A 16107-nucleotide genomic window follows, 5' to 3' on the forward strand; every position below is an offset into this window, starting at 1 on the left:
GAAAAGTAATAAAAAAAGAACGGATCAGGCTAACTGAATCAGCACAGAGTTGACAAGTGGGCATATCAGAGAGAAAAATGGGAAGAGCATCCAAATATATTGAATGCAATCATATATGCACCATTCGTGAACCAGACTATATTTTTGCTCTGTAATAAAAAATTGAATTTTAAGTTTCAACTTAATAAAACCCCAAATGTTATTGGTACTACTAAGTTTCGCATAGTTTTAACTTGAAAGATGAGAAAAATAGTTTTAGTGGGGTTTTTTTTATTAAAAAAATAATAATTTTTTTAAAAAAGAATTTTTATCAAAAAAAAAAAAGAATGCACACTTGACTGATTTTGCATTTTAGTGGTTAGTACAGTTCTGGTTCTGAATGCTGGGAACAGCCTTCAGATAAGTCCATTACATAAATTTCACCTTTCCATTCTATACGTAGTTTGTTTTTTACCTTAAATCTCAGATTTTCTTTTCATATCCCACTAAACTTAAACACAAATGTGTATTTTTTTTCCAAGCATTACAGGACTACAGTACTAGGGATAAGAAGTGTTACAGTTCATAGTAAAGAATGAGGAAATAGCCCCTTAAATACCAACGTAAAAACACCAATATTACCTTTACATAACGTAAAACCACAAATATTACCTAGATATAATTAAGAAAACGTGCGCCCTCCACTTGTTTCCTTGCAACCTGAGCCTACTCACAAAGAAAGTCACTGTAAAGTGTCGATATGTATTCATAGTAATGTAAAGTATTTGTGACTTTAGTCAGGTTGTTGCTAGTAACAAAAAACAAATAAATTGACAAGGCTGTTTTGGTAAAGCACCTAGATTTGGATTAAGCAGCTCAGATGAATGAACCTGTAAACAGAAAAGTGTCACTAAAAGGGCCACTGAAATAAGAATTAGCACTGATCTAATAGGAATTACTTCTGTTTCCTATTGCCATATGGATATGCCAAGTTGTGTGGGCTGGTGAAGACCTGACCTTACATTTCTTAAGAGTGGTTCTCAAGCCTCACCTCACATTAGGGGCTCTTGCATTTTGCTCTGACTTCAAAATAAAACTGAAAAGCCAAACATGTTCCAGCACGTCTGCCTCCTCAAAGGCAGCCAGCCATTTGGCACTTGAGGGAATGACGACTTCTTTGCTGATGCCTTGAGAATTCTTTTGCCACTATGTCCCATCTGCCATGTTCTGTGCTGCATACCTTTGCTTCACATATGAAAATGGCTTCTGAATTAAAACTAAATTAAGAAAAGCTGAATTCACTTAGCAATTTGAAAATAAAAATGGAAATGAATAAAAATTTGCATGTTGTTTCTGGTACTTATGGATATATCTCAAAACACATGGAGAAGACGAATTAATCAATCAAGCTAATACAAAACAAACGTTCATGCACTCCAAGGGGAACTGATCTTTAAAGCACTCTTTCCATGTTGATTACAGTCACTTTTGAGTCAATATTCCTTTCAGATTCTGATGAATTGCAGCAATGCTACAACACTATGATAAAATGCTTCTATTTTTAAAATGTTTCTCTTCAATGAAATTAGCACAGATAAGAACACTCCTTGTATTTTGTGCTTTTAATATTTCTTTTTATAAAAGTCAAACTTAGCCTGGCAATATTTCCTTAATGCTATTCAGAAAGGGCATATCACACAAATTTTATGCTCCCTTAGAAAAAGGAATCTAAACTAGCATATTTTCAATTATGTCATACCTTATAAGTGAATTGTAATATTCATAATTCCTTTGCTCTCTCTCACATCTCATATGTCAATATACAGAGATAAAGCAGGCTTTTAATAAGTGTCATGGGACATGAATCAAGCAGTACTTCTTCCAGACAAAAGCAGCAAACCAGTATAAAAATGTTTTTAATTCAGTAAACAAGTCAAGTTTCTTTCAATATGTATATTTCTGCCAACCCACACATCTATTTATTTGGCCTTTATTGTTGTGCTCATGCACATATAATAATTGTACACACAGTCAAGTTTCTTCATGCACCCAAGAAGTCCTAATAAAGAATCAAATTAACTCTGTTCACATCCATCTGGGACAATAGGTAGTGCAGCTATTATACTCTAGCAGATCTTGTGTTTACAGTCTTTGAGCACTCACAGATTTAGAAATCAATGTCTACAGGAAATAAAAAACCCAAACAAACAGCAAACCCCAAACTTACATCTCTGTCCAGAATTCGGCCAGTGCTATTTAGGTATAATGTCTGTCTGATAGGATCAAGGATCACCCAGTAATCTACATTGTCCTTTAAGGAGAGTTCAATGGTGGGGTCTGGCCCTCCTGCTGTCCCTTTGATCAGCATATTGTCAACCAGGATAGTGCCTGCAAAAACAATAAACACGCAAGGGAAAAATTTATATTGGCATCTACATTTTTATGTATTTTTTATAATAACCGCAATGCTAAAATTACTGTTTTCTGACTAGGGCTCCTTGTATTTTATGTTTTGAATGATGTTTAAAAAGTCTGAACCTTATTATCTGTAATGAAAAAATGCTTTTGACACTGAAGCAATTTCAGACAACATCAAAATCACCTGCAATGCACAATAAATTACGTTGATGATGAGACCCATCACATATAGCTATCTTTAAGATTATGATTTTTTTTCTCCATTGAGCAATCATCACCCAATCTCACATCAAACAAATAGCACTGAAATAACAACAAACCCAAATAAATTTTCTACAGCAAGAGTGACACATCAAGGCAGGGGGAGGAGGGGCAAAGAGGGAAGAGGTAATAAAAGAACAGTTACATAAAGCTCTCTAGGCAAAAAGGAGCTTTATGCCTTGAGTTGCTCTGGAACTGAAAAACTGAATTTGCAGCACAAAGATATGAAAACCATGCTGACCAAGACAAACGCAGTACTTAAGTCCAGCCATCTATTCAACATGTATAACATGCTTTTTTCTTCCCTTGTTCCATCTTGTCAGTTAAAAGTCTTGCCTCACAGCTCTATTAGTCAGTTCACAGTACCCACGACGTATGTTATTTCCTGTGTAAAACACTCCAACTCACTTTCCAAATGTCAAGCATTGCTAACTACCCTAAACGTTGCACTCTGGTGCCTCAGATTTGCATGCACAGTACTTATTAACACTTCTCTAAGTTTTCATTTTTCTGAAAAATTAACACTACCCAGTTTTCCTCACACCAAAATGTTAAAAGAAATTATCTCTGTTGAAGTTTATTAACAGTGAAAAACCGTGAACATCACTAGCTGCAGAACATTTAACTTAGTTAAAAATATTTATCAGGTAACCTCCTGTATTAAGGGCCCAAATAATTCATTCTAAAGTGCAGAGTAAAATTTCTTTACAGACTCACTCTATAACAACAGCAACTCTGCATAAAGATACTCCTATCATATATAACATGCTAGAGATGATGGGAAGAAATACTGCCAAATGTGTAACTTTGCACCAAAGACTGGTTTCAAGTTATAGTAGTAGCACTACCCTTAAAACCACATGGGAAACACAGTCGCTACCCACATGACTTATGGCTGTCAGCATAATTTCTTCTGCAATACCATCTATACGATTATACTATGACTCACTAGCTTGAACTGCCATACAGCTTTAGAGAGACCACCACTATCTTTAATGTAAAGAGGATTTCCCAGGAAAAACAAGCTGATTACCACCCCTGTGACAGTTCAAAGTGTTTATGTATGGTTATCAATTTCTCTATAAGAAATCCACCAGCTTCTCTGTATTGCCCTCATTATTGGGCCTCAACGATGACGCTAAGAAAAGTCAGCAACCCAAATTTGAAGTCAACTGAACAAAAGTTGCCCCAAGAAAAGTCTCCCTGAAAAAAAAAGACAACAAGGTAACATACATCACAGTCACCATAATGGCTTCAGTTGTCTTATTTTCTAGTCTTCTTGGTCAAAACTAAAGGCCAAGTCTAAGTTCTGGCTACATTTTCACCACCACTGATCCCAATGAAAGGTTCTACATCCCTGTTCAAACGGCTCTCAAGGGAAATAAAAATCTGCAATTTCCACCTACAAACAGCACAGCATTAGGTGTTTTAGCAAGGGCCACCTGTGCATAGCAAAGCTGGTGTTTACAGAAAACGTTATACACAAATCCTTGCTGAGAAAAGCAGGAGTTTAATGGATGGAAGAATTGGGGCAGCTGAAGTAACCAAATGACACAGAAAAAGGAATAGGAGAGGGCTGTGAAAGTAGTGGAAAAATAAACTGCAAGGGATAATTAGGAAATAGGGGAAGGAAAAAGCAGCAACAGCTTCTGTCTTCTCATCCATGCTGAAAACTAGTAAGTCCATGAGAATCAAAGGGGCATCACAGCACAAGTTCCAAGGACACAGAGCTACTGCAGCTACCCACCAATGAAATCTGGTACCTGATTTATAGAAAACTCAAAATTATGAATATAAACGAACAGTAGGTCTTGATTGATATAAAAGATAACAGAAGCAAAGGAAAATTACTTTTGGACATTGAGTTGCACTGCCTGTCAAGAAACGCAGCATATGCCATGCTAAAGTAATTAGACCAATAATCATGGCAGAGTTATGGCTGCTAATACAATAGTCTGTGGGGCCATGCCCCTGTGAAGGTAACAATCATTGTGCTATGAATTGCATGCTAGTAATCAGAGGAAAAAATTCATACTTCAAAGGCACACAGATTCCTCATGGCAGAGTGTATACTTGGAAGGTGCAAGACACAAGGGCCTTAATAGGGAAAGCACTTTCCACATGTTAAGTATTGCAAAAATAGTGTAATTTTAGAATGCAACATCTACATAAAAAGGAAAGTGCTGTGAGATAAGTCGATAGTGGTTGTAACATTGTCCTTACAGTAACATACAACAGTTATTTTACTACCTGGCATTTGCAGGCACTTTTGGTTCAGTATAGGCTGCATATACCATGGTTTGTTGCTCTTTGTCCAAGGAGCCTTTATCCTCCCTTGTCTAGTTTTCAGGAGATTGATTTCTGCTAAACTCAGCCTTCTGCAAGAACTAAAGAGCTTGAATAACTTCAAATTTTAATGAACCTAAGATTAAATGATTCCTATTACATACTTAAAAAGAAAAAAAAAAAAAAAAACCAAACAACCAAAAACCAAACAAAACTTAAAAATCTTGATTTGATGACAAATTTCATACTCTCCAGTAAACCACTGCTACTTAACTGGCCCCACTGCTTTGAATTCTGCATATCATTCAACTTTCCTCTCTTGCACTCTATAAAAAGCAATCTGCTTGATTTAACACAGCACTTCTATTTAGTTTGTTCGGATAACAACAATTCTTTTGTTCTTAAGAATGGACTGCTTTTTCTTCAGATATTCATGAGGTACTCGTACATTCTCTTCAAAGGAGAGCAGTTTGCAAATAAGCCTTTCAATAACCATCCTGAACGTATTATTCCTCTAATTTACAAAGAATCTGGCATCAGGGATCTTTCTTCTTTCCACCCTTTAGAGATCTATCATTTTGTTCCTTACATCCTGCCTCGCTCCTTGGCCTGAAATGCCAGGGACATAACCCACGACGATAAATCTGAATACATGCAGTTCGATGTCACTGAATCAACAGTTCGTCCATTAACTCTCCATACACATGAGAACAAAAGCAAGTGCATCCCTTGATATTTGTAACAATAAGTTTAGACAATTTGCTTGTGTAATTTTTTTCACAGGCAGAAGCTTAATGTTGTAGCTAAAGTGATAAGCTAAAGTGTAACAAGTGCAGCTTGCTATAAAAGTTACATTCCTTCTTCTGTAATTATATTAGAGGTTGAAGCTTATAGTATTGAGGGGGATGAGGGTTTGGTCAAAGTCTGCTGAGAGCTAAACATGTTGCCTAATTGAAAAAAGACTGATGTGAAAGTTAAATTGCACATCAACACAAGCAGATTTTAAGAACAGCTTTTCATTTAGCGTGGATACCACAATTTGGCTACTTTTCCACCTTCACTGAAGCCTGACTGATGACTGAGGTGTCTTGTGAAAAGACAAGAACAGATTTTCAAGGGATTAGTACAGTATAAGTCTTCAGGAATCAAAGTCAAGCAAGGTGCTGGCTAGAAAAAACAACAAAAAAGCCAGAAACCAACAGACTGCACAAGAAAGGAAAGATCTATTATTGTCAGGTATAATACTGTTTTTCTGAAAATAATGGCATTTACTCAGAAATGTTACCTGAGCTTCTTAGGAATTACACAAGTACTGACAAAACAAGACAACAAAAATAAAAACTGCAGAGCACTGTGAATATTATAACAATAGTTCTACACTAGATTATCCTTTCAAGAGGAAGCCAGAAGCCAAAAATATTCACTAGACTAAAATAACATGGAAAAGTTTGTGTTTACAGATCAGTCTCTGCAGAAGATGATCTTTCTATGGGAAGGACATTACAAGCGACTTGGGTGCAAAAGCTGTGAAGCATAGAATTTGCAGTTCATGCTCTACTAAAGACAGTAGATGCGCAGTGTTCAGTGAGGACTTGTTTACTGAATGATTTAGACACATCTTGGGATTATTTTAGTTGAATGTTCTGGTGGATCCCTTTTTAAAAGGGTGAGTGAATTATGACTGGTATGGGAATAACCCTTATGCTGGCACATTAATCAGAAAACAGGATTCTAGTAGAATAATATCTGCAGTACTTTACTTTTGGGAATTAAAAGACATTCAGGGTTTGTCTTTCTGCATTTGCTGAACTCAAGGCATGTGGAGCATGCCCCACCTCCCCAGTGACACCACTAAAGCAGTGCACCAGATAAAGGCTCAGTTTTGTGCCTGATAGTTAGGCCAGGAATGTCACAATCATAGAATCATAGAATAGTTAGGGTTGGAAAGGACCTTAAGATCATCTAGTTCCAACCCCCCTGCCATGGGCAGGGACACCCCACACTAAACCATGTCGCCCAAGACTCTGTTCAACTCGGCCTTGAACACCGCCAGGGATGGAGGATTCACAATTTCCCTAGGCAACCAAATCCAGTGCCTCACCATCCTTGCATTAAAGAGTTTCTTCCTTATACCCAATCTAAACTTCCCCTGTTTAAGTTTGAACCCGTTACCCCTTGGTCCTATCACTACAGTCCCTAATGAAGAATCCCTCTCCACCATCCTTATAGGCCCCCTTCAGACACTGGAAGGCTGCTATGAGGTCTCCACGCAGCCTTCTCTTCTCCAGGCTGAACAGCCCCAACTTTCTCAGCCTCTCTTCATACAGGAGGTGCTCCAGTCCCCTGATCATCCTCGTGGCCCTCCTCTGGACTTGTTCCAACAGTTCCATGTCCTTTTTATGTTGAGGACAACGGATGGTCAGTCCCAGTGGCTTCAAAGAGATGTACCTAACTGCAACCAATCAAGCAAAGTTTATTTCTGCAGTCATGCAAAATACAAATTTCACAGACCTTAATTCTCACAAGGCTCTTGTACGCAATAGCAGATTGTAGCCTTCCACATCAGTACTACATGGGCTGTGCTCACCACAGAAAACAGAGATCCCAGAAACATCTGAGTGCTTACAAGCTACAAGGCTGAAGCTGAAGCCTGAAGCAATGCATGTCTGAAGTAGAAGCTTGAAGTTTTTCATCATCCAAATGTATTTATCCTTCCTTCAAGAACAGTCTAAAACTTGTTATTCTTAACTTTCAAAGTTGATGAAAAGATACCTTCAAGGAAAGAAAGGAAAAGATCACCTGCCAACAGCATGATTAACCTAATTGCCCAATCACATGAGCAGGTAGTTCAGCTGTATGATATACAAAAAGACTAAATATAATAAAGTTGTATTCTGTTGTTCACAGAGAATGTATTTTTCATTTCAGCATACTAATCAAGTCTGTATAACAAGTCCAAATTACATGCCAGGGAATGTACCTGAAACATACACAGTATTTCCTACCCTGGAACACCAGTTGTGAATTTTTCAGCCAGTGGTATTTAGCTTGGGAGAATTATGCATAGTACCCATCTGGAAGGAAAGAATCAGGTATCCAAAAGACAAGTGAAAAGAAAAATACACCTAGTGTATTAAAAAATGAAAACCAACCCAGGAAGGATAGCAAGGATAGGGAGCCTAAAGAAATGAGAAACTCATGCTTTGCGAAGAGCCATTGAAGCTAGCACCTCTGATAGCTGCAAGATGGCAAGCTCAGACTTGATGGTGGTGACAGTGAGTGGCAGCTGCGCTGATATACAGATGGGCATCTTCACTAGAGCAGGAAGATCCAATATGAGACAGACCAAGCTGTTATAAACATTCTGCTAAAGGGTAAATAGCATTCCCATTAGTGTCTCTGCAACTGCTCTTGTTGGTCAAGTTGAAGAAACCAAAGCAGGCAGAGCAAGATCAGAGATTCAGAAAGGTCTCCATGTGCCAGTCCCACCATCAGGATTACTAGGAATGTAGTGCAGAACCTGAGATCCATCTGAATGCACCCAATAGCTTCTTTAACTTGCTGACTCCTAAGAAAAGTTTACACAGCATGCAATATGCCAGGTTTCTTTCAGACAGGACAAATTTGCATTAAAAAAACAATTTGAAAATAGGGATTATTATCTTATGGAAAGGCATTATATGGATCAGTTGTAATGGTAGCTGCTTTTTTAATATTCCACAGAGTTTTCATAGTTAAACCTGGATCAAAAACTTATTTTTCTGCATTTGAAGATGTATGTCTGTAGAATAGGATGGATTAAACAGCAAGAAATTATAAAGAGTGGAAAATGAAAACCTTATTGCAGAAGTAAATTCTCAACATTACTGTGAACTCACTCAGACCCACACTGCAGGTTCATACACAAAACAAGATAATTCTACAAAGCCACCTCCTGGATTACATATTTCCTATTTTCTATCCTCACATCATCAGTAGGGATCTCTCAAAAGTTTCCAAGGTTGTTTCAAGATTGTTCTCCTGCCATACTGGCCCATCTTCTCCTGTCCTGCTCCATGTACCACCACAGACTACAAGCAACTACAGAAAACACAGCTCATTATTTTGGCCGAACTAGGAGTTTGACAAACTCAGATCTAAGGCTTTTATTCCTAGTCCTTCCCCATAGACCTTATGCCTTCCCACCCTGAGCCACTGTAAGAATTTGTGTACTATGCCATCTGCCCCTTATTGTACAGTACCAGTTCAGGTCCATTGTAAGTGAAGGTGACCCATTTTTTTGTCTTAGTGCTTCCCAGCCAACATCAAGACAGAGAACTAGCACCAACAACTCCTGCCCCAGATTGAAACAACACAGTAATATAATGGAAGACATTTTAGAGGTAGCTCCCAATTGGGGATCCCAACAGCACTGGGATCATGATCAGTTAAGAGCATATGTATACCTGTCTTGTGGGACATTAAGAATCACAGGCATTCCTCCCTGCCTTCCCTCCACATTCACAAACAATGGGACCAGAGTCCCATAAAGCCACACAAGAAGCACCTCAGTGATTCACATACACAACTCATATGTGACTGAGAAATCTGACCCCCAGCATTTACACTCTATATGAAAACATAGTAAGGACAAACAGAAACCAGAAGAGGCAAGGATGATGGTCAAATGCTAACTACTAAATCCACTAAATATTTGGTACTCACCTTCCCAGGTGTACAAACCTAGACTAATTTTTTTAACTCCTTCCCCCCACTTTAAAAGGGTGAACAAGAGGTGAACAGATAGAGTGACTGTGGAAAGACAGAGATGGATGCTCAGGAGAAAGCAGAGAGCAAAAAGCAAGAAGTGAGGCAGAAAGCTTAGGTTACAGAGCAGCACTCTGAGGAGCAGACATTTAAAAAGGCCCTTTATTCTGCCCAAAGCCCCATCCTGTAAAACTATGACAGCAAAGGAGCATCTCAGACAAAGCCAAGTGTGCCATCCTTCCCCTCATAGTTAAGAGAAAAAACTGAAAACAATGGATTCTAAAGGCTTAAACCAGGAAAAGATGAAAACAATTTTTCAGAAATCCTTTTTCAAATTTTTTTTTTTTCTTTTCATGCTCTGGTTTGCAGCAGCAGGATAACTGCTTGGTTTGCAGAAGGATCCTCTTCTTCAATATTTCACTGTGGGACGGTCACCACCAGGCCCCCACACTGAGGAAACTGATGTTGATTTTGCATTCACTTTCTGCAAGTGCTTCTGACAGAAAACGTCTCAGTGCTACAATAGTTATTTTAAGTAGGTGAAGCATTCCAGTGTCCAAGGACTTACTCATGTATGTTGATTTTTAACATACCATTACTTTATTTTTCCATGCATCAACAGAACCCAGTACTTCTACCAAAAGTTTTACTATACTTGCTGGAACTCAACAGGCTACATTTTTCCACAATGCTTTGACAAACTACATGGGGCAAAATCCAGAGTCCTACTCACAATTATTATAACAGCAATCTAAGGTAAATGGGAAACAGATGTAGCTCCATCCCCAGAGTACTGGAGCCATGGCTACACTGGCTGCTTTCTACCCCATCCTCCAGTGGTCACATTTATGAGACCTTAAATCAAAAAGTGAGTTAGCAGAAGGACCCTTTACACAAAGCCTTTCATTTCTCTTTCTGTACTCAGCTCATGAGATGCACTTTGCCATGCATACCCACCCACACCATCAACAGCAGCACATCTCCATCACTTCCCCTCCCTCCAAAGATTTCTGCTTCTCACATCTTACCCTCTCTTTCACTCAGCACTGGGTCAGAGGCAACAACACTAAATGTCGACTCTAAACACCAAAGAAGGTTTTTCTCTATATTTAGCAGTATTTCTGTAACACAGGACCACAGGAACATCTTTATGGGATTTATGGGTCTGCACAGTCCTTTACTTGCTATCTGACAATATTCCGCATTGCAAGTGGCAAAGCAAAACAAATCTGCAGAAGACCGGTGAGAACTGAATGTCTTTTCCCTAGAGGGAATAATTTTTTTCTCATTTCAGCCTTTACACACTTCTAGGAAAAGGAAAGAGATGCTCCTTAACATTTGCAAACTCTTTTGAACCTGTTCTGACTCCGAATGGTACGGAAGACAAATGCAATCACTTGCTTCAAAACATAACTGAAGGTTTAAACTGAATTGCTATAACAATTAAACCCCTATAAAATATAATTTACAAAGGATTGCTTTTAAAATAAAGACGTTTCAGTCATACTTCAGCATATTAGTATATATATGCATGTGTATATATTAGTATATATACACATATGTATACACACACAAATACCAGTACAAGATCAGACCAAAGGCCCATCTAGCCTGGTATCCTGGTTGCAGAAAGAGGCCAAGAGGATATGTTCAGAAGAGATCTAGATCTCGAAGTGACTTATAGCTCTCTCCTCCACATGCTCCTTGGCTCCCCCTTGTCTGTGGGCTTACTGCCTTTACAGGTTAAAAAAAGACACTTGAAGCATTTACAAAACACAGAGGCTCTTCTTCCAAAGCTTTTATAAGCTCACAACTGCATACACTGAGAAGGCATCAATCGCATTTTGCTCAAGGGACTATTTCTAAACAGCTAACTTTACTTATTTTCAAAACACATCAACCTGCTACCAGAATAAAAATTAAACTGACCTCTCTCCAAGTCAGCAGACATAGATACGCAAGGCAGTAGAAGTTCTCCAAACAACTGGAGGAGAAGTCCAGGTCACCGGCTGTGGGGCAGCCAGGAGGAGTTTCCAGGGGTCCAGGAGCTTTTATAGCAGCCTCCCTGGCCCCCAGACCACCTGCTTATCTGCCAAGCAAGCTGCTGACTCTGCGGCAACCCCACAAGGGTAATATGTCTACTGAAACAGAATTTTGAAAGATCTTGAATTGTGGCATTCTTATTTTATTTTTTATTTTTGCAAATGGCCCCACAGATGGATTGCTAAGGTTGACATAAGATTCTCCATTAGCTATACAAAAAGCTGCCAATTCTTGAAAAAAGAAATCCCCAGATCAGTACACTCATACCAGACAACACGTACAGGCACAGAGAAAATGACCATTAATGAAAATGTTACCTTATAAAGTAGCCCCACACACAATGGAAAGCCCCCCACACAAAAAACCCAAACCACAAAAACCAAAACAAACTGCAAACACTAGGCTAAAACTTCTGGGAACATTTGAAAAAAAAAAATAAACCAAAAAACATTCCTCTTCTTAACAGTCAGCACAGAAATAATAAAAATGCACATACTACAGTCAATAGTGGGATAAAAGGTCTTCAGGCTATTCCAGCAAATACTCTTTTTCTTGTCTCGCTTCCCAGAAGACCTTGGCAACAGCAGTTCTTGAAGATGATATAGATTTTTAAGATGTAGTACACAATAACAACAGGGAGATGTATAAACAGGCAGAATGCAACCACTTTGAGTTGGGCTTTTCAGGGATGAAGCTGTCTGGAATTAGAGAAACTTACTCTATTTCACATCATTTGAAAGGAAACACATTAGCATCAATAATTTCCCTGTAAGATTTTACAGTACTTAAACTCTTTTGTGAGAAATAAAAACCAGCATAGAAATTATCCCTGCATTTCATCAGAGGCTGATGATAAAGAAAATGCTTTCGAAATTACTGAATGCAATGTAATGAAGGAAAGCAATGCTGTATAGCAGAAACAAAAGCAAACACAATGTCCTTGCCTAAAATCAAAGAAAGTTTACACACAAACTAGTCTAAGATTTCAAAGGCAAGTCAGACAGTGAGAACGGAGGAGTGATGGTAGTCCCGGATTCAGACACTGGAATAAGAACCAGACATACACGGTCCTCACCTAAACCCAGGAAAGATTATGAGGCTTCTAAGAAGGGAAGAGCTTCAGCACTGATGTCTTTAGGAAGACATCAGACAAACTTTCCTTGGGAAAAACCCCAACCTACTCTTGGAGGCAGAGGAATGGACCGACAGCTCTTCATTCTATGATCCTGTTATTTTGAGAGATGGAACAGGAACATCAGCAAGTTTTACTTCCATTCATATATTGAACCTCTTCCTGAATTTGGCCCACTTTACAAAAGTCACAATTGGAAAACCATTTTTTTGCCTTAGTGAAGACTCAGAGATGAGGGACAATCAGTACAGGGAAACCTTGGAGCACATGGAGGCATGGAAACATGAAAATTTACACAATTCCAGTGTTACAAAATGGTGATGTTCTGCCATGGTTCACAAAGTAAAAATTACGCCAAAGTAACACGTTTCTTGCCAAGGTACCTAATTCTACAAACTAGGCTTTACACTGAAAGTTACCACTTCTGAGTGTAAGCTTATTACACCTTGCCATGTTGAAAACACCTGATTTTATTTTAGTACTTTGGGGGAAAAAAATATGTGTGTATTAACAAAGTTTTTGTATGTTCCCAGACAGAACTGAGCTCCTAGGAATACAAATTCTCTGATAATGTGCATCAATTACATTGGGTAACTACAAACAAAATTATTTGCATTCAAAAGGAGTCAAGATATCCAAGCCTTTCCCTTCAAATATGTTATCACAAAAGCAATTTTATTTCTATTTCAGACCTGTTTTATTTTATTGAGACCATATTAATAAACATTAATAAGTGTTGTATTTATTCTTCATCTGCCAAACATATGCTAAGACAGGACAAAGCAAAACCAATTTCAGCTGTGTGACTACCAAGACATTCGTGGAAGCCCAGGACAGCCATAGCAGCTATTTTCTTGTATAATATGTTTCAGATTTCATTTACTACATATGTGCAATATGGTTAAGCTCCTTATAATTACAACAGACCCACATATCCCAGACACAGTAAAGTCACCATGCACACACTCTAAGTTCCAATTTTATGCTATGTGCCTGAGAAGTTCCAGCACCTAGCAGTCTAGTCACAGTTTCTGCCTGCAGAACATTTCTGGGAGGAGATGTGTTTCATATAGCAAATACGATCAGTGGCTTCTGCAGTCAGGAGAAAGACATGGAATTTTCTCATTACCTATGCACAGGACTGCAAAGATCACTTGTAAAACACCCGTCTCTAGTATTTTCCTACTCCAAACTTCTGAACAGACATCCTCACCTGCAAGTACACCAGTTTTCATCACACATTTTTTTGTTCATCTAACTGAAATCTGTGACATTATATTAAACCCAAAAGTCCAGGTACTTTCCTTTAAATTAATATTCATGTGCTTTAACTTTGAGCTTTCTCTTCCCAAACCCTTTCTCAAATTAGTAAGTTCTGTCTCTTTCTTTGAGTACATCAAACTGTATTTGCAGCCTGTCATACTGAGTGCAAACGTGCCAGATTTTAAAACCAGACACTGAAACAAACCACCAGCACTTTTAAAGTGTATGCTGACCAATCCTTAAATGAGACAGAAATTTGCATGTATACGTTGAAAGAAATGCAACTTTGAAAAATATTTTTACTGAAAACTGGAAGTGTTCCTGAATTAACTTAGAGCTGACCGCAATGACTTTTCTTTTTGAGGCAACTACAGGCCATGTGTGATAACATTTGTATTTGCAGTTGTTCTGTTTCTTCTCAAGATCCCCAATTGATAATTTTCTGACAATTTCAAGTTCCTGGAAATATTCTCTTTTAGGATTGACAAACGCTGCTGCAACACAAACAGGTTTTCATTGGCGATTTGCCTCATTTTTCACTTTCTTGGTTGTTGGGACTACAACACCAGGCTCGCAGTGCTCACATGCACCAAGAACACAGAGGATTCTGAGCTAACACCTGTGGTGTCACCTTGGACCAGCTCAAAATGCCGAACTTGACCCAAAATTCCCACAGGAACATGAGGAACTCCAGGGTGAGCCCACAGTTCCTAAGCTCTGGGGCACAGTGACCAGGAAGAAGGGCTGCAGCCAAGGCTCCTGCCACATCGGAGAACCTGCAAATCCTCAAAACTCAAAAGTTGGAGCAATTAGCATTTCCTGGCTCTTTTCTTACAAATAAGCCTTGGGATTTTGGAAAACAGATGTGAAGTAAAGGTCCTCTGGTTCCTCCTTCTTGACCAATACCTGAGTAGCAGCTTCTTTATGTGTGATTTGAAGAGACTGGTTGTTCTGCTTCATTTGTATTTTTCTGAGCGGATACCACATTTCTATTTCCATTCTCCAGGAAAAAAAAAAAAAAAAAAGGAAAAAAATCTAATTTTTATTCTGACTCCAGAAAAATTACTTGTTTGGAATAAAAATTACTTATTTGGATATCAGTCACTAAGGAAATGTCAAGCTTTGGCTAGGTTTGCCTCTCAAAATAGAAACCCATATTTCAAAATTAACCTAAAATACATCTCTGAGATTGTGCAGATAGGGTAGGACTTGAGCTCTCAATACAGGCAAGCTAGATTGATAATAAAGAGGCAGGCATGTGCATTGGGAAATGCCTTTGACCAGGGAAATTCTAACTATTTGATCAAAATGAGCATTTCAGCATGCAACCCACTGAAATGGAGTGCAAGGCAGCTATCCATTCATCACATTTGCTTGGGAGGACCACATATTCAGGTAATCTGTTTTAGAGTTCTTGGGTTCATTTCAGAGCGTGTCAGTTCACAAATTTATAATAAAAACTGGCTTTGTAAAACTTGTTTGCCTTCCAATTCCTTTATCCATTACTCAAGCAAATCAACATTGGGGTTTATTAGCTCTCTGTTTAGAGAAGTCTAATTTACACTTTAAACACTCAAGGATTTATGAGTAATGAAACAGATGAAGCATTTATTCAGGACCACCATAATCAAGCAATGACCACTGAAGATGTGAATTAAATTACTTGAATATTGTCATCTTAAATTGGAGCCATACTGGGGCCTGTTTGCATATGAGAGGAGCAGCAGAAGCATATAATACACTGCTTTAAAGTTGAATTATTAAAATTATGAAAGGCCCATCTAAATATTGCTTATGGCTATTGCATAATGTTAAAAATGTCCTATGCATCTACTAAGCACTGTAATAACCATATACATCTATCTTTCTCCTTATAAAGAAGGCAAAAAAAGAATGACTTGCTGATGTTTATCCATCCTCTTTATCTGCTAATGCTACTTCCAGCAGGGAAGTATCCTGGGACAAAAAAATGAGCACTG

General features: G+C 38.3%; 1 protein-coding gene across 3 annotated transcripts in view; it reads right to left on the reverse strand.

The window, feature by feature from the left end:
* The window catches only part of PCDH15 (protocadherin related 15), a gene marked incomplete at both ends in the record, with an annotated part of 382058 nt that overhangs the window by 287620 nt on the left and 78331 nt on the right, over window positions 1-16107 (reverse strand). For all 3 annotated transcript variants that reach the window (XM_080620329.1, XM_080620327.1, XM_080620328.1), the window contains one exon: window positions 2207-2367. In XM_080620329.1, the coding sequence (XP_080476455.1) occupies window positions 2207-2367 (161 nt within the window). The remainder of the gene's footprint in view (window positions 1-2206; window positions 2368-16107) is intronic.

The sequence above is a fragment of the Psittacula echo genome (genome assembly GCF_963264785.1).
Source record: "Psittacula echo genome assembly, chromosome: 6".
In the NCBI taxonomy this organism is placed as follows: Eukaryota; Metazoa; Chordata; class Aves; order Psittaciformes; family Psittacidae; genus Psittacula; species Psittacula echo.